General features: G+C 43.7%; 2 protein-coding genes across 2 annotated transcripts; one reads left to right on the top strand and one right to left on the bottom strand.

Annotated features, from left to right (window-relative positions):
- The first annotated feature begins 106 nt into the window (after positions 1–106).
- LOC118782276 (trichohyalin-like) lies at positions 107–15,523 on the top strand. The gene is made up of 24 exons (XM_036535585.1): positions 107–277; positions 425–489; positions 871–1,159; positions 1,319–1,416; positions 1,837–1,990; positions 2,084–2,209; positions 3,610–3,735; positions 3,869–3,973; positions 4,415–4,603; positions 4,952–5,181; positions 5,494–5,758; positions 5,858–5,931; positions 6,129–6,192; positions 6,422–6,529; positions 10,731–10,850; positions 10,962–11,035; positions 11,499–11,583; positions 11,820–11,937; positions 12,216–12,289; positions 12,423–12,515; positions 12,813–12,929; positions 13,080–13,268; positions 14,508–14,568; positions 14,982–15,523. The coding sequence occupies exons 1-24, from the start codon at positions 107–109 to the stop codon at positions 15,521–15,523; spliced, it is 3,537 nt and encodes a 1,178-aa protein (XP_036391478.1).
- A 1,833-nt stretch (positions 15,524–17,356) lies between these two features.
- On the bottom strand, positions 17,357–22,921 carry LOC118782274 (synaptotagmin-5-like). Its single transcript, XM_036535583.1, has 5 exons — positions 22,777–22,921; positions 20,263–21,308; positions 18,854–19,022; positions 17,708–17,874; positions 17,357–17,497 (listed from the first exon to the last, which is right to left on the bottom strand). Exons 1-5 carry the CDS (start codon positions 22,919–22,921, stop codon positions 17,357–17,359), a joined length of 1,668 nt encoding a protein of 555 aa, XP_036391476.1.
- Between the last annotated feature and the right edge of the window lie 1,936 nt (positions 22,922–24,857).

Raw genomic sequence — 24,857 nt, 5'->3', positions numbered from 1 at the left:
TTGTGCCTTGAAGTGTACCCATAAATGATGACACATGCTGTTCCAGGCAACCACAGCATCCAACTCCGTGACAGAAAGCCAAATCTGAGAAGGGGACACAGCCCAGATGCGGAAAGGGGGAGAGGGCAGGCGGTCTCCCAAGGAGTACAGCAAAGATGGATGGGGGTCTGAGCTGGGCTGGTCTTCCAGGAGCCAAAGAAAGTCATTCAGAGCCTCTAGTCCCCTCTCTCTATCTCACCTGGATATGTGGGACAAGAGGTCACACTTCAAAGCTCACGTAAGGGGAAAGGAGAGCTGTGAATAGGGCATACAAAATAGGACATACACAGCAAAAAAAAAAAATGTCAGTTTCAATAGACTGTTTGACAATGGTTGAAGTTGTTCTTATTCTGCTGTTGAATTTTGTGGTTATCTGTCCCCTTAGTCCTCGGTATGGAGCAATGAGGGAGGTGTATCCGGGCCAGGACTCTTTTCTTCACATAGCTCCAGGTGAGTGCTACAGCCACACACACACCCGCACACGCACACACACACACACACACACACACACACACACACACACACACGCACAAACACACACATGCACACACACACATATACAGACACCATTAAGTTCAGAAATGCCTCCCTGTAAATACTGTGCCAGGTCAGTGCAGTCAGAACAGTTGGTACTAGCACACAATCAAGTCAGATCAAACACAATTGTACAAGTAGTCATTATTTTACATTGCTCTACATGGGACCAGTTGCCAGTGCGTATCTTGCCAAGAAAAAGAAAAAGAAAGTAAATTAAACTCTGGATTGATGTTTTATGCTGCACCATAATAACCACAGATCTGTTCCCTCTCCTCCTTTTCTGGTGTGGTCCAGCTCCCCTGGCAGTGATTGTGAGATGAGTCTCAGGGCTTCATCAGGCATGAGACGGTGGCAGTCATTATCTCGCCTGGCCCCCGACGGTGCCCCACGGTCCCTGTCCCCTTCCCCGGGGGCAGAGCTCCGAGCGGCACTGGCAGAGAGTGGGGCGAGGAGAGCGGAGCTTGTCCAAAGGCTCCGGGAGGCCCAGGAGAGGCTCGACAGCCAGACGGACTTACTGAAAGCCAGAGACACGCAGCTGCACCACAGCCAGACGACTGCACAGCTGCTGGAGCTGAGGCACAAGGTGAGGGCGGGGCCAGGGTGTGGCAGTGTAGTCTTACATATACGTGCCAGTGCAACGCTCAGGTGCCTCCCTACAGCATCAGTGAGCATAGGGTTAGCGTCCTGTCCCCTCTCCATGATGTTGACCCTGCCCCCCCTCCCCCCCCCCTCCCCATTGTAGCAGCTGGCAGATGCTGTGAGTGCCCTGGAGCAGGAGAAGGAGACGGCTGAGTTGTGCCGGTTTGAAGAGAGTCGGCGCCGCAGTGAGCTGCAGGACAAGTGAGTGTGAGATCCAAACATTTACTACTATTAACACCGGGTTAGCCCCTTCCATGCACAAGCGACGGTAACGGAATTACCGGTTAAGTCTCATGCAGATTTTCCACTGCAGCATGTATATATATTTACATGTTCCACCTTGTGTTTGTGCATGAGCATTTGTAGAAGTGCTAAGGTGTACATGTCTGAGTGCTTGTTGAGTGTATTATGTACCTAGGTACCTGGTACATGGTACATGAATGCATACATGCTACCTGCATTTTTTTTTATTCTTCTATTGTTTTATGCTGGGTGCTTCTGCTTTCCCACATGCTTGACTGTTGGCAAAGCAATTTCCTTTTTGGATTAATAAAGTAATATCTCATATTTTGTCATACAGATTGTTCTATGTCAGGTCTTTGAATGTGTGTCTCAATACAGGGTCCTGCAGCTGGAGCTGGACATGCTGAAGATGAGGTCAATGCTGGAGAGAAGGAGCCCTGTACCACCAGCCCACCCTCTGCTCGGTAGCACTGCCTACCAACCCTCACTCAGCAGAACCTTACCTACCACCCAGGAGGACTTCGGCAAGCAGGTGACAGAGGCACAACCTCATACCTGTGGATCGGTATAATTCAGAGCTATAGCTAACTTCCCGTCATCCACTGTGTGATCCATCGCACTGCAGGAGAAGCAGCAGGTGGAGAGAGAGCTACGGGAGGCAAGAGAGGCCTTGAGAGAGAGCCAGGAGAGGCTGGAGTCTCTGGAGGCTGAGAGAGAGCAGGCCCTCCATCAGCTCCGCTCTGCCAAAGAGGTCAGTGTCATGCTAGGCACTTTGGAGCCCAGTGACAATGTCATAATCGCACCCCCCCCCCCCCCCCCCCACACACACACACACACCAGACCCCTCATGCACACACACAGCTCATCTGGTCTTTTTTCCTGCACTGCATAAGGTAAAGAAAGCAGAGAGAGCTGCACTCTAAAAAAGGATTGTTCATGAATACACATTTTGGCTGTTACCCCGTTGTGAGTGCAAGGCTTTGTGTGAGATGTGCATGGCAGAAACATAAATGTATTGTAAATAAATGAGCACCAAGAGGAGGGACAAGGTCTCTTCTAGTTATTTGGCACTTGGTTTTTGTTTCTGTAATACTTTGTAGATTATAGCTCTTCAGCATATTCAGGCATATGTAATAAGGATATTTCGCTTCAGACTTATACTTTTAAGAGTGAATGAGGGGTATGGCTGTCCTCAGCCCAGACCCTGTCTTACTAACTGACCAAATTACATAATTTAAGATGGCTGAAAATAATTGAAGGTAATCGAAACCATTCTCTGGAAGTCACAGCCCCCTAGAGCTGAGGGTAAGAGAGGGAAAACAAGTCAGAGTTTTTGAACAGCAGTAATTCCATTACTTCAAATTTCCACCCTGCTGAAGAATCTCATGGAAATATGCTCACAAAAATCTCTGGCGGGGCCTTGAATTCAGCTGGTCCAATCTGATAATGCTCAGGACATAATTTCACCGAAAATTTAAAATTTAGCATGCTGCTCACTCTCTTTGCTACAATATAATAGGTACCGACACTGACCAGCTAAAAGGTTTATGTTTTCAGTAAGATTACAAAATCATTTAAAATCCTTTAGGGATTTTTTTATACCAAACTCCAAGATATTTGATCCTCAAAAAGCTTGCCATGTGCTCCAATCATTCACTTTGTGGATTGCAGTAAATTGTTTGCAAATGACAATTGCAAATTATGTTGTCATTACTCATTCTTTAAAAAATGTTTTTGTCTATTAAATGCATTAAAGTACTGAGTCCAAATGTTTAGCTAAGTAATAAACATAATCTGTTCCTTTTAAGATAGTGTGACAGTGTTGGCCAATGCACCACACATAAAATACAAAGAAAGAGAAAAAAGCATGAAAAAATCATTTAAAGAAAAATGCAACTCAGACAACAGAAATCAGGCAGAGCACAGCCACAACCAATCTGTTAAAAAAAATGACTCCAGGTCTCCCACCACACACCTGTCATTAACCCATTGCAAATAAAAGGATGTTAATGTCCTTCTTATTACTAGGCCTTAAAACATTCAACCCTCACTCAAACAGGTGCTCAAACTCATCTGCAGGTGGTGATAAATGCAGAACAGACTTGTAATAAATCTGGAAAGCTTTGAATAACTTCCTGCTGTGTACCTCAGGGTCACCTGACAGTGCTCAGTCAGGTAGAGGAGACCAATCAGAGGCTGAGCAGCTCCATGCAGGCCCAGAGTGAGCTTCAGGACAAGCTGAGTGATGCCCGCAGTCAGCTAGGGCAGGCGAGCCTGGTGAGTGAAGAGGCATAAAAACACAAGAGCCCTTTACATTTAACAACAGATGCACTAAAGTCTTGACTAGCAAAGATAGGTTTCCCCTCCTATCTCAGTGATTGCGCTCCTCGTTCCTATGCCCATGTCTCAGGAAAGAGATCTACTGTCCTCTAAATTGCTGAGGATGGAGGATAACCTGGAGGATGTGAAAGTCAAGCTGACTGGGGCGATGGCTGACAAGGACCGCCTCATGCAGGTACGTGTTTTTCGCAAAACAGGGTCATCTAGTGAAGGGGCTTAAAAGTGGTGATACCATCTGTGGTGTGAGAAACAAAATAATTTTATACCAGATTAAAAATGAGACCTGTCTACAAATAAAACCCAGAACCCAGAGTTACTGCAAGTCTTAATATGTAAGGTAATGATTAGTGACGGAATCAGTGAATGTCAATACAGGGTACACACAACATTAGGCCCCAAAGTGGAGGAATAAAAACTCAGTATGAATTTTCCTATTGACAATAAAAATCACCACACTGGGGTAGATTCAGTCTTGAATATAGCAGTCATGATAAGACATCCACCTAATATGAATTTTATTCCCAGACAAAACACATTTGCTTTTGTCTGTTTGTCCATACGAAAATGTCTTTATCTGTACATATGGTATGTCTGTCTGTCTCCTTGTGATATGCAGGAGAAGGCAGAGCTGCACCAGCGTGTTCAGAGCCTGGAGCTTCAGCTGGAGAGAGCTCAGCGCGGCCAGGAGGGCTTCACAGACCAAGTGTGTGAGCTGCATGGGGAGCTGGTGGAGGCCAAAGCCCAGGTCAACCGGCAGGACAAGGAGAAACTCCAGATGAAGGAGGAGCTGCACACCATCAAACAAGTGAGCAGGGGAAGTGGGAGAGATGTACACCTGGCTTCACCAAAAACAGATCAAGAAGTTCATAAAGAGGATGACATTACATTATTGGCATGTAGCAGATGCTCTTATCCAGAGCAATCAGTTGTAATTTTTACATGTCACCCATTCACACAGCTGGATATTTACTGTGGCAATTGTGGATTAACTACCTTGCCCAAGGGTACAGCAGCAGCAGTGCCCCAGTGGGGAATTGAACTGGCAACCTTTCAGTTATGAGTCCTGCTCCTTACCCCTATGCCATACTGCTGTCACTGATGATCTGTGCAATTCCAGATGCTCAAAGCTCTCATCGTTTGTGTGTCTCTCCAGTCAAACGAAAGGATGACATCAGAGTTAGAGGAGGCAAGACGAAGGCTGGAGGCTGTTTTGAGCCAGCTGCATGAGCTGGAGGCTGAGAAGGTGATTCACACCAATCAGATTTCAGCACTGGAGACAGAACGTTCACAGCTATTGGGGGAGAGGGAGGAGCTGCTCAGCGCTGCACAGCAGAGCAACCAGGAGGAAGTGACAGTACTGAGGGAGAACTGCCATGAACTCAGGTGAGAACGTGGGCAGAGAGAGCTATAATGGGGCAAGAGGGTGGAAGAGACATTACTGGGTAAAATGACAGACATTTGCAGACTATGAATAATAACAATTATTTTTACAAATTTAGCAGACAACATAATCCAGCACAAATTATTATTTATCAGAGAACATGTTATATGTCAGCGAATTCAATCTAGAATTAACCTGATCTTAATACAAGAAAAGGACTTTACTTGTCATTAATTAGCTTTACTATTGTCACAAGGCCATCTGATTAGCTGGTAGCTCATTTGACCTGATGCTTCTCATTTCAATGTAAACAGAGAATCCCAGAATGCCCTCCTTCAGGAGAACCAGGAGCTGCAGAGTCGTTGCCAAACGCTGGAAGCAGGGATTCTTGAGAGAGAGGCAGAGCTTCAGCGGAAAGGAGAGGAGAATGAACGGAGGGAAGCTGAGATGGCACAGGAGGTGGAGGAGTTGCGGAGGGTGGTGTCACACTGGAAGGAGAGGTGGCAGGAAGTGGCGCTGGCTTCGCGCTTGGCTCAGGATGAGCTGGAGGACATCCGGAGGCGGCATTCTGCAGAAACTGTATGGTCCGCTTCGAGGAGGGGCGATGTACAGATGGTTATTTTTTTGTCTAGATTGTCTATTATGTGTTGTTAATGCACTCGGTTGTGTTCCATTCAGACCCAGCTTAAAGAGGAGGCAGCACGACTGGCCCAGGAGGTGGAGAGACTCCAGAGAGAGTTCCAGAGCAGCCAGTAAGTGCCTGCAGAGAGAGGCACATACAGCTTGCCACAGCAAAGCATTAGCAATTATCATGTGATTCACACTTACGTCAAGTACCTTCAAGCCTGAAACCATTTGCCAGGGTTGACTATATTTCTGCAAGTCGTTGTTGTCTTCAGCGGATAAACTTGGGATGAAGCACTCTTTGCGTGCATTCTAACTCCTCCAGGGACCAGGCCCAGAATCTGCTGCAGCAGAAGGTTGAAACGGAGGCAGAGCTCAACAGAGTCAAGGCAAGGCTGAGACGTCTTCTCCATTGCCCACTTCGCATCACTTTTCACCTGTATTCGTTTGGCAGATGGTCTTACACATCAGTGACAGATATGTGAATGAAGCTATCAATGTTGTAAATGTAGCGAGAAAAGAAACCAGAAACCTTCAAATATATATATAAAAAAATCATTTATAGCTAGAATGAGCTGATGGCTCCTGCAAACATCTCATGTTTTTGTGTGTCCACAGAGAGAGGCTGGAGCTCTGGCGAAGGTGGAGCTGGATGCCTGCAGACAGCAGCTGGAGCTGGAGAGGAGCAGGAGCCAGGCTCTACTGCAAAGACTCAGCAGCAGCCCTGTACGCCCTGACTGCACTCTCCTGCCATACACTGTGCACGATTCTATGGAACTCACAGCTTTATGTCAGTGCATGCAGCTGCATACCTCTATGTCCTTGCTACATATTTCAGATGTACCATATGCATAATTCTGTACGTTTCTACATCCCACTAATGCAGTGTAAGTTGTATGTAGCTGCACGTCCCTTGTTTGGAAAAAAAGAATTACAGGGATTGATGATTCGGGTTACTTTCAACTTCAGCTGTAAGGTTCTACAGAACGTTTATGTGCCTCTGACAGTGGAAATGAACAACATTTTAGTGATTAGAGTGCAGGCATACCATGGTGTACCAGGAACAATAATGGGTAGGAGGCTATAGGAATGAAAACACTGGTGTATTATATATTTATAGGAAACTATAATGATCTATTTCCTTGTGGGGAACATGGCCACAGTGATTCTGGAAGGTTGTGGGTTTAATCCCCAGCCTTCAATAAACTGTACCCTCTCCTTCTCTCACATTCAATATTAGAGGAAGTGGATTTTGGGTAATAGCCATACAATGGTGGCTGTGTACACCACAACAATCAGGAAAACTAACTGATATCCCACTCTACTGGAAACATCGGCATATCAACTCAACTTCCACATGTAACTGTCACACGTGACATTGAAAAGAGATTCAGTCTGATAGGTTGCGGATTTAGTGACTTTGCCTCTGCTAAACACCTGTTTACTGTTGTTTTCCAGTTATGGTTTGCACACAGCCCACAATTTAGTTAGTCACTTTTTATGATGTGTTAATTAGGCTTCAGAGAAAGAACGGAAGAGAAAAAAAGAAAAACTGGAATTTCCATTAACAGACTCACAGTACCAAAATGAAAGGAAAAGCGACTAAACTTGAGAAAACTTTAATGAACTCTGAATAGAGAGGAGGTGCGGTGGCTCTGGGCTATGGGCCTGTGGAGGTAAACAGGAAATGATGGAATGCTCAGTTCAGATCTGGCATCCCCCATTATTGGCAGAATCTGGACCGCCCAGAGAAACAGGCCTAGAAACAACTGCTTATGAATATGCCGTTCTCAGGCCTACACGTTCCTCACATTCAAGCAACACTATAGTGTTCAACAAAACAAAAGTTTGTATTACTGTGCATCTCTGTGTACTCATAGCCCCTTTTGCTTTTCTAGGTGAGGGCGGGAAGGAGAGGAAGCCTGGTTCAGTCTAAGTGAGTGAGGGGACAACAAGCACTGCCCTTCTGTCTGTCTGTCTCTCTCTCTCTCTCTCTCTCTATATATATCTATCTATTTGTCTTTCATAAATTTACATGACATTGTAACATGAACATGAACCAAGATTTAGTCCCATTGTTACAAGTGATATATTGAATATATTGCCAACATGCTGTGTGATTTGGACCTACAAGAACTGGTACAGTGTAGCCCATCCAACTTTGATCCAAGTATTTATGGATATATATAATTTCACAAGACTGTATAATGTTTTGTGTGGATAATGGTACAAGGGGGGCAGTAACAAAGCACACAAGTCACCATTTTGTTCTGTATGATCATTTTTACAGAGAGAAGGACTATGGTTCAATGGAGGCAGATGGAGGAGTGAGAAGCACAGGTAAATCCGTCTATCCCTGCTTAATTCGCCATCTTGACTGGCTTGGGTTTCTGGGTGTGCTTATGTGGATCTACTGAGTGCAGAAGCTTCACGAAATTGCTTCAAGAAATGATACCAGTGAATAATCGAAGGCGCTGATTCTGATGAGGTAATGATCAGGTGAGTTTATGCTGTTGACAGTAAATCCACATAATACAAACTGAGTGATTTAGGCAACGGCATGGCTTCCCCTGCAGCATCCAGCCAATCTATGCTGTAGGCTGGTTCCCATGACGATGAGTGGCATTGCAGGCTGATCAAAATGTTTAGATTTTTATCCCTGATTTTTCCTGACAGGACATCTTAGATCCAGAATGCCAGCTCTTCCAGTTTTTTGTTTGGTTGTTTTGTTTTGTATTCATCTGGTATTCTTTAAATTTAGCTCCCATTCTGAGATTTTTTTTTAGAGATCACCACATAGTGATGCCATGTGATGCACCCATTCTTTACACAAGAGCATCTGAGTGCAGTGCCACTCGGGATGAAGCAACAAAAAGTGATTTTTGAAAGGAAAGGCTTTAAGAAAGGAAATCGTCCTGCAGGCCAAAAATAACCATCCTTCAAGCTCAAGTACACTGTGGCAGCATGTTCCAGGGACTGTTATATCAGAGCATGTTGAAGTATCATTTATGAACCATTTAGCCAATTGTGTCACAAATAACATACAAAGTCAAATTTTGCAAGCAGAAGGAGGAACTGGTGTTTTTTCCATCCTACTGTTGCCTTTCCCTCAATGCAGCAATAAAGGGAAATAGAAACTTAACTTCTAATTTAATTAATGCTACTGCAACTAATACCTCAAATCTGCAAGAGTGTCATGTACTTTATATGAACAACTTTGCCTGTCTGTTTGGTGTCTGTCCTTAGATGTTGTAGCTGTTCAGACTCAGGACAGAGGCACAGAGACAGAGTAAGTGCAGTGTGTGTATGTTTTGCGGGTGTTTTCTACTTAAAACCTGTTCAGTTTTGGAGCGGAATGGAGACTCTGACTTACAGTTTTCATGCTCTGTGAAAGACGTTGTGGGTGAAGAAATAAGGTAGGCAGCAGAGAGATTGGTCTGATTGGTTGCAGGTCTTAAATGGACAGTTTGGTATAAATGTATGTTTAGGTGTGCTTTTTGGTGAAGCTTACTCTGAACTTTCCTCAAAGAATTTATTGTAGATTTATTTTTCCTAGATTTTTTTGGGAGGAACTATGTAATAAGAGTCCCAGCTTTTGATTTGTCCAAATGGCAGTTTGTATTATTTGGTATATGGTACAAATATGCTTGTTTAGTCATGCATATTAGTCATTTGACTACTTTAATTTCCTCACAATATTTCTGTCTGTTATCCAGTGTTCTTATTCCAGAACAGGAGCAGCCTGAATCACTGGAGCTGAGCTCCAGTCAACAGGGCATCATCCAGGCCCTCAGAGCAGTGAGTGCCATCTTCCGGACTTTTAACACTACAATTAACACTCTCTTTTTTTCGGGATTAATAAAGTATTTCTTATTCTTATTTTTATTATTCTTATTACCTTGAATAATCAAGATTCTTTGTCATTGGTATCATTGTTATCACTACTCTGCCATTACAGCACATAACAAAGTGATTCCTTTCCTATTCTTTTTTTTATTATTAATGGTCAGTAGTTTATTTCAAAATCAAAAGAAATTTTACAATTCATATTTTGTAACACTAAAAAGGAGCAGTTATTATTATAGTAATTATAATACCCATCTGACGGGCAGCACATGCAGGGTCTGCATGCTGACATTGTGCAGATCTGTACTGCTGGGACAGTTCAAGCAATTATCAAGACTTGTTCATACTTTTGTACCAATGAATATATTAGTTATTCATCTATTTATTCTATGTTTCCCATTCATTTAGTTATTCTATGTGCCCCCAGCATCAAAATCACAATCAATTTAGTGTAGATGTTTGATGTGAAACCTACTTTTTGATGTAAGTGATGATAGTTTCCCACATGTATTAAATTACATTAAATTATGTATGATATTTTTTGTTGCAGTTCAGTAGATGTACTGAGAATTAAGCTATATGTGAAGCTGCATATATGTCTGTGTTTTACAGGAGTTGCAGGAACTGAAGTTCAGTAAGCCAGGTGAAATTAATGTGAGTACACTGAGTTTCATCTTCAGCAATGGTGATTAACTGGTTGAAAGGTTATCCCAAGCATCCTGAGCTCCACCTCAGTGTTGCTCCATCCACTAGCAATACCAACATTTTGCATTCTTAGATGTCATAAAATCTCTGCAGATGTGAATTTAAATTGTAATATTGTTCTTATAGCATAATATAGTGTAGCGATCACTGTGACTCCTATTGCAACTTCCAGCACCTAGCCAGGCCTCTTCTGTTTTATGTGTGTGCATGACTGCATGCCTGTCTATGTGTATGTGTATGTTTGTGTGTGTATGTGTGTGTGTGTATGCATGCATATGTGTATGTATGCGTGCACACCTGTGTATGTGTTTGTGCGTGTGCGTGCGTGTGCGTGCGCGTGTCTGTGTCTGTGCATGTATCCAAGGTATCTCTGCAGGAAGTGGATGGGGAGCTGAGCCAGGTGAGGGCAGAGTTACAGAAGGTGTGGGACATGCTGCGGGTGCGAGACAGTGAGCTGGAGGAGCAGCAGCAGGAGCTGCAGTCTGCACGTGGACAGGTGAGCCATACCTCACCAGGACGGGAGCCTTCACTGGGTACTGCTCTGACCAGTGTTGAAGTGTCAGGCGTCTGTATCGCCTCTTAATGTTGCCTCCTCTCTGGCTGTCAGGTGTCACAGCAAAGCAGTGAGGTGCAGAGACTGGAGGAGCAGCTCACAATGAGGGAGCAGGAGCTGGAGCAGAAGTAAGCAGGAAGAGCTTACATTTCTCATTTGACCATGAGAAGAATAAAAAATGTCAGCCAGTTTCAGAAAATAATTTTCTTTGTAAATTTACAGGAAACCAAGGCCCCTATGCTAAAATTAGCATAAGCTTATTGTGTCTGATGATGTTCAGGCACACTCACTAGTGCGAAAGACACGTAATCATCAAAAATGTAATCAAATAATCAAAAAATGTCATGATCTCCTCTTCTGTGGTCAAGTGATAAATAATGATACAATTATTCTGTAATAACACCATAATACTCAGATTTCACAAACTTCGGCGCCAACCCAGAAAATTAACCTTCTCCCATAATCAACCGTGTAGAGTAAAACATTTCGCAGTGGGTAGTGAGTACAGTCCATAATTAAATAGCCATGATGCAGTGACTTCAGCTAGCGAATGGCGGCCTCACTGACGCGGAGATTGTTCCCGTGACACAGGGAGCGAGTGCTGAACAATCTGCAGAGGCTGAGAGAGACAGAGCGCAATGAGATGCAGCTCACCGTCTCCTCACTGGAGATGAAGGTAATGCTCCTCCTGCTAAGTCAAGGCCACTCACTGCCTGAGGTTAGAGAACCGGGATGGAGACTGTGGGAGACCGAGGAAGGAGTCTGTCCCCACCCCCCCCCCCCCCCCCCCCCCCCCGAAGGAACACAGAGTTCCATTATTTTACTGTTTCACATGTCAGCAACCCAATATCTGAGGATCAGTGTCAAATAATTCAGTCCTGGCCTGAGAACAGCTCTTCCTCTTGGCTGCAGCTGGCTGAGCTGAGGGAAGAGAGGGCTGGGGAGCTTCAGAGGAGGGGAGGTCCAGGGCCTGTCAGCTGCTCTGACCCTGTAGCTCTGCGTCCAGATGCACTGCGGGCTCAGGTAGAGGGTAAGGGTTCCTGTGCTTTTGAGCAGAGGATAAGTATATCCTAAATACTTCATTCAAGATCTTGTGTATGCTATGGCAATTGAGATATGTTACATTTAAAACATTCAAAGTACAAACACTATGAAGTCTACGGCGCTCAATGAAGAGATTTAAATAATCTTCACAAAGTGGTCAAACTTTATTAACATTGGGATAATGAAGAAGCAGCACCTGAGTGTCCTAATCTCTCTAACGGAGTGACATCAGTGACAGTAGAGTATTTATGTCATCATTCACAGAGATCAGGAGGAGGACTGCACAGCTGCAGGTGGAGAGAGACCAGGCAGTGCAGACTCTGCAGGAGCTGCAACAGGTAACTGCCTAGGGTTCAGTGCCCTTTCACTCCAGTGTCATTTCATCCTGTGCTGCATCCATACCACAAGCAGCAGTATAGAGAGGCCTCAGTTAAACCAGACATCATTCTTGCTGCTCTTCCCTCCCCACAGGGCAAAGCAGAGAGAGCACCTCCTGAAAGCAAAAAGGAAATTTGCTCAGAAAACCCTGACCAGGACAAACAGAGGAGGATGGTAACTGAGCAGGTACAGCCAACAGGAATTTAACGCTGAATGAAAGACACAGCAGTGTAATAACAATAATCACGAGAACTAATGCGATGCTACAGCGTCACATGCCTATAACGAGAAATTCAAACTCGCACAGTGATAAATATTTATGTTGTGAATATTGCAGTGTCATCCAGAGTAAATGGATGACTGAGCAACATTACCTCCACACTATCCTATCTGTGGTTCAACAACAGAATGCACAGTTCAAGTGCGAGAGAACATGGCTTCATCCTGCATCTTATCGGTCCCTGATCAACACTGTACTTTCAGCTGAAGAGTCTGTTCAAGGAGAGGGAACAGCTGGCACGGGCATATGACAAGTCACCAGGGGCCCATAGGCGGGGGCGTTCACCGCAGGAATGGGCCACACAATCAAAGGTTATCAAGGTGAGGCACTCATTATACATACAAACATACATACCTGCTGTCACTCAATGAAATGGATAAGGTCACAGAGGAACTGACATGGCGACAGACAGGAGTGCTCTGTTGTGAGTCCACTGTGAGTATAACTGTGTCCTCACACTTGTCCTGTAGAATGCTCTAGACACACTGAACAACCAGAAGAAGAGAGAACAGGAGCTCCTGCAGGAGGGGGAACGTCTGCATGGGGCAGCAGACAGGGCTGTACCTGAAGGACGGCAGGACGCATCGGATAATTCACAGCTTCAGGAACAAAAGCAAATGGTCCATCTTAAAGAGGAGCTTCACAGCAAGACTATTAAGGTGAGGGTATATACTGAACTGTCTTCATTGTCTACCTATACCTATTGTGTCCTATATGCAGCATTTTAACGTACTTTTGATATAAAAGAGTCATTTACCATGTTCACTCCACAGGTGACTGAATTATAATAGGTATAATGAACTGCTCCCACAACAACTTTAAAACCTCTCATAGTTATTGTGGAACAATAATGAACTCTATATAAAATTCAGTCTTGTATATCAACACACCACAATTAATTAACTCTCATGTGTGCCCAGAGACACAACCAAGAATCAAAGACCCCTGCTTATTCAAACTTGAAGAGTGAAGGATTAAACCCTTCCCTCACAGTTTATTACATATTAGTTATGTTCAGTGATGTCATTATATACAGAAACCCAGTTTATCAGTTTACCCAGTTTAACTCTCTCAGAGTTATCCAGACACACATCAGTGGCACATGCATGCATGCACGTACACACACACACACACACACACATACACACACACACACACACACACACATACACACACACACACACACACACACTCACACATACACAGTTAATCCTGAACCCAGCCATAATCCCACATTTACTGCAGGATGGGTCATCGGGGTTCTGGTCATAAAACAAAGGAGGAAAATGGTAAGCAGATGTGACAGATTTCACTATGCTGTGTGAGAAATCGGCTTTTGAGCAAAGAGAAAAAAAACAGGGCACATTCTCGAAAGAAGAGATGAATTACATCTGAAAATCAGATGCTTTTTTTTCCTATGCAGGGAAACAGGCAAAGATAAACACAATCTCCATAACTCTCAATGCCCCTCTAACATTTGCCAGGTTACCCTCTCAGGCAGAAGCGTATATTCTCAAGTGACCTGGTGGCTCAGCGCAGCTCATCATTATTAACAGAGCCTTACAACCTGCCCTGAATAATAGCAAATTGCTGTACAAATGAGTTTTAGGTTTTTCTTCTCTGCACATCATACCCACAATTGGTGCTAAGTGAGCAAAAGGGTGTGGTCATATTCTATAATTCAGCTGATGGCAGATGATTTTCAGAGAGTAGTCAAATTTGATGTCATGAATCAAATTTTGACGTCAAATGGCCCAACAATGTAACCATGAAACCTTAAGATAGAGTTCAATTACACTAGTGCATGCTTTGAATTACAATTACGATCTCCAGGTTTCACAGGTAAAGGTATCAGGTATCTCACACCTCACATGTAAAGATCTTTTCTCTTGTCCCAGATGTCAGCAATGAGTGTGGAAATCAACAATCTGAGAGAGAAAAATGACAATCTGCTCCAAGGTGAAAGCATAAAAAATGTAATCAGTGAAATCATCAAAATAAACAATGACTTTCCCTTCTCATCACAGATGATCATCTAAGACTGCAGTCTGCACGTGTGCCAGCTTTTTAATATAGAGGCGTGTCGGTTCTCCTTGCTTCTAATGTGCTCTACCCTTTGACTGGATTAGTTACACCTGATGTGTTTGGGCCAGTCTTTGAGTATGGGTACACCTTGTGAGTGAAGAGAGAAGCAACAAGCCAATTTTCTTATATTCTTTGGTGCTTTTGGTTCTTCTCCTTTTTGTAAAAACTCTGCTCCTTTCAAATTGTGTTTGATGAAGGAAAATATGTTGAATTATTGATATTTGTGCACGTTTATAGAATACATATAAAGGAATTATGTATGTAACATGATATTATACACTTTTTAGCCAAGCTGAGAGACCAGCAACAGATCCAGGATTTGAGAGGGATAGCCCCATCAGGAGGAGAAGGGAAATCAGGGCCAGGCATTCCCGATATGATTGACAGCCCTGTGGAGGGAAATAGCCCTGTGGGGTCCTTCTTCCACTGTGAAGATGGGACATACCTGGCCAGGCAAGTAAAGGTTCGTGGCTCTGAGGATGAAGAGGAAGAAGAGGAGGAGGAAGAGAAGAAGAGTGTATCAGTGTTGGGGGAAGCTGGGGGGCATGACCTGCAAGACTCCTGGAACTGGGATGGTGCCTCCACCCCTACCTGCACCAATGTTCCATCCATACGCCTCCTTCGGTCCCACTCCACAGAAACCCTCAGCCTCCCGTTCTTTCTGCCCAGCCGAGGCCCTGACCCCTATCCACTCTCTCCCCTCAGCTGTGCAGGATCCCAGGAATGCCTGCTTTCACCACGGCCCTACCGACCACAGCCCACCAGAAGCTTTCGTTCTGCAGAAAACTCCCCTAGAGCAGCTTCTACACCCTCTTTAGAGCTAAAATAGAGCAGATGGTGCAGACACAGTGGTGGGTGATCCTTTTATTGTGTGTTCACCAGCATCAAACATGTGCCTTTTGATTTTTATATTACAACATATCCATACTGATCTGTGATTTTCCATTAAGACATATTTACCATTTTTCATTTTTGTTGTAACTATTGGACCCTGCTGAGGTGACTTTAGATAGCATATGAGAGGTGAATTATATTGCTTTCATACTCTAAATTCTATGGTTTTTTGTGAATATCAAAAGGTGTGCCATAAGCACTTCATGATTTTACATCAAACAACAGATTCATTTCAGGGATTTTATTCCTACAAAATAACTTGCTACAAATACATTTCCCTGAACAATGAGAATTAATCCGGAGCCTGTACCTTCCCAGAAACGATGAAATACCAGATTTGTTTACAAGAATGTTTACATGATTATTTTTAGCAATCAGTTTTCCTGCTCTTCTATGTTTTAATTTTACTTAACAATACTGTGGTGTGTCTGTGAAATATTTGTAATAATAATTATATTTTAAAACAATATATGTGACAGATTTGATTATATTTATTTTAACAATTTAAATAACTGGAGCATAATATCAATTTAATTTACTGATAAATTATTGCCCATGGTTTAAAAAATGTCTACTGCAAGTTGTCTCAGGTTGATAGCAGTGAAAAGATGTATTGGATAGATCCAGTTTTAATGAAATGGGACATTTCACATCCACAAAATGCATTTACTGCTCAGAGATAATGGGTTATAATTTATTGCTTTGCTAAAGAATGGTTCTTCATTAAATGCACAAACTATATTTTCCCAATATTATATCAATCTGCCCACTGGATACATTAACATAGCTCAGGCTGAATAGTGTATGCCACATGTATAATTTGACAAAATATAAATACTTAGCCACCTCAACAAACAAATAAGATATTTTGGCTGAGGACCAATTTGTCAGTTAGAGAAAGAAACAGTGGTAAAAGATGAAAAGGAAAACAGTAGAGGAAGGCTTTCAAGAAGTAAGGTATAGGTAAGTCAGATAACACATCAGGAAGTTAATTTACACAAGGGTGTGGCACAAAATTACAATCAATGAACAAACAGATAAATCTGACAAAATAAATTGAATTTTGGCTCATTCTTATATAAAGTAAATTATTTCAAAGTTCCAAATAACTATTTATAAAATTTTGATGCAGTGTGTCACTCTCAGAGAGCTGGAGGAAAAGGATTTCCACTTTTAAATAACTGATATATACACTCAGTGACCACTTTATTAGGTACACCTCTCTAATACTGGGTAGGATCCTCCTTTGCCACCAGAACAGCCTGAATTCTTCATGGCATGGATTCAACAAGGTGCTGGAAACATTCCTTAGAAATTCTGCTCCATGCTGACATGATAGCATCACGCAGTTGCTGCAGATTTGTTGGCTGCACATTCATGCTTCGAATGTCCTGTTCCACTACATCCCAAAGGTGCTCTATTGGATTGGGTTGGCGGCTATGTTGATTGAATAGTAAAACAGTGATTTTCCTCCCTCTATGTAAATGTGGGTACAGGTCAGCTTCACTGTGAGTTGGAATGAAACAGTCTTAGTGTCCTTCTTCCCAGTGTACCATCAGAACGCCACATTCCAGCATTTCTCAAAGCACAGTTGGACCCAACTACTGTACAAACTCAGATGGTGTAATCTTCATAAGATCAGCACATTTGCTAGACAGAACCGAGCCATGTCCTGCTCCACTGGCCCTGCTGCTGTCCACTTGGCCTGGTGCTCCAGTGATGGGATGGGAAGAATGAGAAGCTCCATTGGCTGAGTCTTCTGCAGTGATTATGGCTGGATGGTGTGCCAGCGTGCTGTTTCTACTTGCTCCTGGCTGCACATGTCCCTCCAGTGGGCCTGACCCACCTCTGGGGCCTCCCTACCAATGAGGACACGGCCTAACATGCTTCTCTTTGAATAGACCCTCCCCTGTTAGAGAAGGAGAGGGAAGGAGGCGATTTCATTAATGCTCATCTCACACCAATCAGGGTTCTGAAAAATTGGAGAACTGGGGTTTCTGTCTTGAGGACTGTAACCTGCAATAATACAGGACCTTTGGAAAATGTGCATTGTAAGGATTCAGCATTCAGATGAGACAGGGCCTAATGCAATCTTGCAACTGTAACTAACATCCCCTACCTGCATGACAATGAACTCCAGGACAATAGACAGCTGACTGACATCCCCAGGTGGTAGGTCAAACAGGAAGGGGGTGTTCCACACTGCATTGCATCCACCAGCTCCTTTGGTCTCATTTGTGGTAATCACTGTGCCCTCATGACGGAGGTTGATTATGACGTAGTGATCTGTGGAGACAAACAGAAAACATCTATGAGTTCCACCAGGCTTTTCCACTGATTATTTGCAATCCAAAGCTGTTACACTTACTGCTTTCTCAGAGTTTACATCCAGACACAAACACATGCATACACGGGTGTGTTTGTGAGTGTGTGTGCACGCACAAAATGATGGACAGTCATGAACCACAAAGCCTTCTCTAGCAATGTTTCATCCCATACTGTAAGATTATTACATAATTCCTAAAACTCTGGGCCTGTGCAGACTTGTACTGTGTGTTTAAACCTGACCTGCCTGGGATGAGTCTCATGAGATCAGACTGGGGAAATCAGGAAATCAGATGCAAGATTATGAACAGTAAGAGAGGGATTACACAATGTCATCAACAACAGCATGATCCTCCATAGCTCCTCCATGTCCTGTAAAACAATAGTTTAATCCCCTCCATTGAACATCAAAGCATACTTTACCAATAAAAAGCAGAGAACAAATCTGCTTTTGTCTATGTGTCTATGTTATGCTATGTATAATATTTTTGTATATATAGTGTATACATCTGTATAATATTTTGTAGATTTATTAGCATATTTTTGCCTATGTTTGTATAATTTAAATGCCTCAGGATGGATTACATACCGTATGTAAACCATTGCTTAGTATTTGAAATATGTGAAGTATTTGAAACAAGTCTCAAAGCCCCTGCAGTAATTCAGAAAAGGATACAAGGAATATCAGATGTTCCAAAAACTGAAATTACACCTTTCATGTACCATACTAACCCATAACTTACCATAACAATTATGCATGGCATAATAGTTTAATAAAATGTTTCTTTCTAAAATGGTCCTCTCTGTGCTTTCCTGAGCTCCTGTCTGGGTGCAGTCAAATGCTAAAGCCTGTTGTGGAAAACTAAATGAATTTGTGTAAAAAATTAACGGAACAAAGCTGAAATTGAGGGATGAATAGGAAAGTGATGTGCTGGTTCACCTGGTGCCCCCGGCATTCGGGTCAGCTTGGTCAGGTTCTCAGCCTTGTGGACCATGACCTTAATGCGATGCGCCAGTGCCTGGTACTGCAACAGGATAAAGAGTTGACCTGAAACCCTGGGAGTGCTGGCCAAACCTCTTTGACTTGTTGCATCAAGAGAACTCCAGGCCTGAAAAAAAAAAGAAAATTCTGCATTGCACATGAAATTGAGGTTATTTTTTTCTCCTCCATGTCACATACAATTTATCTTATTCTATTTGTTCAACCTACATTGGACCACTACATTAAAAATCTTTTTCACAAGGCCTGGTCCAAAGTAGAAATCTGTTGGACAGATGCTGTTCAATGTTGATGATGGCTCTGCCAATCACACACAAGATTTATCATGATGAAGCCTAATTGGTTGGTATATGGACAAGATTTGAAGGCGAATGCATCTTTTTGTTTTATCTGTAGTACATATTGTGAACCTACCAAATGTGTGTTTAACAGGGTGTGCAATTTGTATAAATGATCATCATAGTTTGTTGCAAAAAAACTGTCCATAGAACTGACATTATTGGTCAGTAATTCTTCTTTTGTCATAAGCAGGAAAATGTTTTTATAAAGCAGTTCAGCTGAATGTTCACACAGGTTAATTATGTGATTATGATACATCTCACTTTGTCTTTGAGACACGGCCAGGAAGAAAGCTGTCAAAGTTCCAGTCCCAACATTGTCGCTAATTACATTGTTACCTCCTTTCATAAAACACTACACCCTTCCACACAACTGAAGAATTGCCCTTTGACAAAGCACTGTCTTTCCAACACATCGTTACACAATCTTAGTTTGAATCAGTTTCACCCCCTCTTCAACACATCGCTATACCTTCTACCCCATAGCTACTCTCATCTCTTTTCATGGCACAGTTACATCCTCTCCCTTTACTTAAAGACTTCCCCCTTTCTCAAACACACCCTCAGCATTACCCCATTCACACAACTCTCTCCTTCTCCTCATAGCATCTCCCCGTCACACAACTCTTTCAATCTAATCCTGCAGCTAATCCAACAAAGCTGCAGTTCAACAGCCAAAAAACTTGTACGAATGGGCTGTCCAACAGGCTGGCCACCTATCCTGAGTATCCTGAGGTAAGGAGAAGACCACGGACGAGGAAGAGCCCCATCTAATGAAAATCCTGCAAAATGCCAATTTACACATTCAGCTACATGACTGGCTTTCCCACTACCTGCTAAATGACTAAATTTCAAGTTTCTTTTAAAACTCCATTCTCAAATAAAATTTGTTAAATAGTATTTTATTCACCTGGATTAGCATATGATCATAAAACCTAATCCAGGTAAGAGCACAGAAAAGGCCACTGTTGGAAACCACATGATGCTTAGTTACACAGCAGTGGTGGGTACCTTTTTAAGTCTGTACTTGGCTGGGCTGAGCTCCTTGGTACAGGTGATGGTGTGGTCAAGTTCCCAGTCTACTTCCCCACACAGCAGCTCCAGCTCCCCCTGCGGCACTTCCCTCAGGCCTGAAAGGTCCTGGATGAAGACAGCCATATGCAGTGTGCACCTGCGAAGCTCCTCCACCGAACCCACCTGCAGAACAAAGCTCTGGCTCTGGAAGTCAGGGCTGAGGCTGGGTTGCCGGATTAATACCTGTAGAGGGGCGGGGCAAAGAGGGGGCAGGCTGGCATGCACTGAAACCCTACCCATTCCACCTTGAGAAACACCCGACAGGCTGAGGATATGGACTGTCAGAGTGCCGTTGGCTGGAGAGAAGAGGAGGGTGAAGGACATTTGAGAGGCTGCCTTTGGACAGCTGGAGTTGGAGCCGTAGTGGGGCAGAGAGAGCTCCTGAGGTGGGACCTGGGGCTGGAACACAGAGTCGGTGGAGGGAGTACTCAGGATGGGGCTGGTCAGTCTGGTGCGCTCGCTGTGTAGAAAGCTGTCGCTCGTCACCGTGCAGTGGCGCTCCAGCGCCCGCCGTGTCATAGAGAACAAGCCCAGCCTGGGGAGGGAGGGCAGTGAAGACCGACTGTGGACCATGACCTTTGAGGAAGAAGCTGTGGAGGTGCCGAGGCGGCGCAGTGGAAAGAAGGACTTGGGGTGCTCGTTCATCTCGGAGGCCGCGCGAGGGCGCGGGATGAAAGGCAAGTGGGCGGAGTCAGTCTCAGAGGGGGTGGAGCAACTGAAGGGGGAGGGGAGCTCCAGGGTGTCCCCATCCAGCTCCTCATACTCCTGCTTGATGGACGTGGCATCAACTGAGGGGGACAAGCTGAGGGGCTCAGCTGTGGGGGAGGGGCTCACGTGATCCCCAGGCTCAAGAGGAAATGACATCACAGACTCTTTGTCTTGGGGTTGTGGGACCCTCCTGCAGCACCAGCACAGGACGCAGCCCAGGACCAGGCTGAGGCAGAAGACAGCCAGGCCTACCCCCAGCAGGAAAATCAGGTGCACTGCACAGGAAGGCATAGAAAAGGGCACAATTACTCACCGCCAAGAAACCTGTGACCATGAAACAAAACCGGTTATCAAGAATTAGAAAGACTCATTACATTACAGTGCATTCATTTAGCAGACTTCCACCACAAAACACCAGAAGTGTATCCATTGAAGCTGAATGGGCAAAAGTATCAGACCAGGCTAACAATACTCCCAGACTGGTGAGTGTGAGCATAACACTATTCAAGCACTACCGCAAGTTAACTTGTGCAACCTGACTGGATAGCCTAATAATTAAGGGAAGACAAATACACACACTACCATAAATCATAGCCACTAGATCACAGAATCCAAAACACATTACAATACTACATATAAAATAAATAGTAGTAATACAAGTAGCAGGTGTTAGGGGGTGGGGATTGAGGTGGAAGCAAAATGCAGTCTGAAGGGACTGAAGAACCAGTACAGATGGGCATCATGTTTGAGAGGAGTGACCCTTCTGGAATGGGACAGTCAGTTGCCCCGTGATTGCAGAGCATAATGATCTTGGCGGAACACATGGTTTGAAGACCGATTGTAGGTATGAGGGGGCTGTCCCATTCACTGTCCTGTATGCCAGCACCAAGGTTTTCAGATTGATGGAGGCTATAACAGGAAGCCAGTGAAGTGAGCTGAGGAGAGGTGTGACTTGATTACGTTTAAGGAGGTTGTAGACATAGAAAATGGCACAGGCTCTTTCCTCATACACTGGTCCTAGATAGGTACACATGAACAAGTGCTGTAAAATGGTGTTTTCCAGTTCTGGGTATTGGGAGCCACTGTGTACATTAGGTTTTATTCAATAAATTGCAAATAATTATGCTTTGCTGGACAGTTGATTTAATACAAATTTAGATTTTCCATCTCTAACCCATTATCTCCTTTTGGCTTTCAGTGAACAAAAAATATTGTATAGGATGTTTAGAAGTGATAAAATGATACAGTGTATGTGTTTTTTCCTATTTCCTGGTGTCTTTTAAATCATGTAGGGAGACAGTCTCAATTAAATAGGCATGATTTTTTTTCCAGGCTCTAAATTACTAGTTCAATAAGCACATTTTAATAGGCAAATAAGTACATTTTACTGCAGCTGTAAACTAATCCACATTCAATAAATGGTAATATTAAAAAGAAATACTTTATTATTTAGCACTAACACACCCAACACTATTATTTCAGAAAGTACTTAAAGTTTGTAAGTGTCAAGAGATGCCAAATCAGTAGTCAGTCAAGGACATACAAATAAGATTCATTGAGTCCATAAATGTAAAATAGAAGATGGGCAGAGAATGTTTGTATGGAAAGACAGAGTATATGAGGGACAGACCAACAGAATAAAAACAGATGTGGGACACTGCACAATGTACGAGGACAATAACATTGTGAGAAAGCGGGTGAAAGCACGTGGTGTCGGCGAATCACAACAGAACGAATCAGTACCTTCCAGATCTTTGGTGAACAGGACCTGCACCAGCAGCCAGACGAAGAGCAAGACAACGATGCCCTCGATCATCCCCTTACAGCAGAAGACCAGCACGGACTGCCACAGTGGCTGCTCGGGGTACTCCTCATCCTGGTAAGCCATGGTGGAAGCTGAGGAAACACAGTTTCGGTGTGGGCACGTCTATGGCAAACACTCACACAGCATCAGAGCTATACCTGTTGCACTGCTGCAGAGCTCCCTCACTGGGTCTTTATTACTGGCTGGCTATTTACTCTGTTTGCCTATTTACTGGCTATTTACTCTGCTACTCACTGTGGCCCACAATCACAGGCTCACCATTGCCCTCATCCTGCTGTTAATGGATCCACAACTTAGGTACACAGTCTGAACCCCAGCCAGGGCTCATCCCTCCCCGCCCCCCTCTTATTTACATATGGTGTTTCTCTATCTCCTTCCTCTTTCAACCCTTACACACCCCTTCTTTGGCACTCCTCTCCCTATTTTGTCTGTGGTAGGATTCCTCCTTGTAAGCAAGAATCTTTATTTTTTTCTTACCCAGGGAAAGAATAAATTGAGGGTGGGAAGAACACTTCTTTTTTTTTCAAACTTTCTCTTCCTTGTTCCAATTCAATCCACAAAGCACGACAGTATCTCTTTATCTCAATGTAAATCCACACTTATGAGTGAACAGAGGAAGGACAACAACATATGATTCCATTCAGTGATGACGAGGTATCCAAATGCTTTTCAGCTAGATATCCATCCTGTAGAAAATGTGAGAAAAAGCCTGGCTTTCAAAATGGTTATATCCAGCCACTGCTTGCTGCTTAACCATGCTGCTGAAGATGTTTTCCCATGGTGAGGTTTCCGGTGTCCTCTGCTCCCAGCATCTGCAAAACAAAGGATTTTCGTGCCTTTGTCAAATCTCTTTGCACTCATCCATCACGTAACCTTCTAATGACCTTTGTATCTCTTTTCCAAATTGAAATCTATCCTTCTTTGCAGAGAGGACGAAGCTTTCACAGGTTATTTCAGTGGAAACAGCATGTGCATAACATATATATACATACGTGTAGAGCAACAATGCACACATCCCATGCTGCTGGTCATTTCATGCATTTCTCATAGCTGCAGTCTCACTCAACAGCTTAATACCCACTCCCACACTCCCCACCCTCATCTCTTTCTCTCTCCCTCCATCATTACAATCCTCCCTCCCAACCCCTTCCCCTCCCTCCCCACCCCTTCTGCAAGCTGTCATTTCTCTTAGCAGGGGCTTGGTCTGTGACAAATGGCAATGTTACGAGACCCTTATGCCCCTCACTGAAAACAACTCCTGTTCTCTCACAGTTGGTTCTACAAGCAGTTGGTCATTTAACTGCTGACCAGTTTGACAAAAACAAGTACAACTAAATGAGCTCAGCTTTGCTCAGACCCAGGTTTTTTCAAAATCAGGGTGAAGATTCAAAACTGAGTAATGGTATCAACCATCACACCTACGACCTGTCTCTCATATCTACGACCAGTGTTCAAACCCTGTGTTCCGTCAAGACTGCTATGCTCTGCATATGTAGAGAAACTGACTGTTCTGTCCCAACAGGGCGTACCTCTCAAACACGATCCCTGTCTGGACTGGTCCCTCAGTAGTAGAATGAGCTCCCCATGGAGGTCAGGACAGGAGAATTCCTGGCCATCTTCCATTACAGACTGAAGACCCCCCTCTTCAGACTGCATCTCAGTCCCCACCTCCTAGTACCTGCTACCTCTAGGATTGATGTTTACTTTACCTGTAGTATTGTGATGTATTTTGGATTCTGTGTTCTAGTGTACTTGGCTTCCGTTGCCTAGTCAGGTTGCACAACTTAACTTGTGGTAGGGTTTAAATGGTGTTATGCTCACACTCATTGGTCTGGGGGTGTTCTTAGCCTGGTCCAACATGGTTTTTCATCTAACTTGAATGGATACACTCATGTTCTGTTGTGCTGGATGTTGCTCTGGATAAGAGTGTCTGCTGAATGCATGTAATGTAATGTGATACAATGATTTTGCAATATAGTAAATATGAATGCACCAAGTA

This window comes from Megalops cyprinoides, chromosome 8 (genome assembly GCF_013368585.1).
Source record: "Megalops cyprinoides isolate fMegCyp1 chromosome 8, fMegCyp1.pri, whole genome shotgun sequence".
Lineage (NCBI taxonomy): Eukaryota > Metazoa > Chordata > Actinopteri > Elopiformes > Megalopidae > Megalops > Megalops cyprinoides.
The sequence above is the reverse complement of the archived record's forward strand: the minus strand, read 5'-3'. Positions and strand labels throughout refer to the sequence as shown.

Bases quoted from the DNA above. Each gene is read 5' to 3' on its own strand.
- LOC118782276 (XM_036535585.1), top strand. From the start codon at position 107: ATGCGGAAAGGGGGAGAGGGCAGGCGGTCTCCCAAGGAGTACAGCAAA. The intron at 3,736-3,868 runs GTGAGTGAAGAG...CCCATGTCTCAG, and splicing joins AGCTAGGGCAGGCGAGCCTG to GAAAGAGATCTACTGTCCTC. The intron at 6,530-10,730 runs GTACGCCCTGAC...GTATCTCTGCAG, and splicing joins AAAGACTCAGCAGCAGCCCT to GAAGTGGATGGGGAGCTGAG.
- LOC118782274 (XM_036535583.1), bottom strand. From the start codon at position 22,921: ATGGCTTACCAGGATGAGGAGTACCCCGAGCAGCCACTGTGGCAGTCC. The intron at 19,023-20,262 runs GTACCCACCACT...TTTTTTTTTCAG, and splicing joins CCAAGTACAGACTTAAAAAG to GCCTGGAGTTCTCTTGATGC. The intron at 17,875-18,853 runs GTGAACCAGCAC...TTGTCTCCACAG, and splicing joins CCGAATGCCGGGGGCACCAG to ATCACTACGTCATAATCAAC.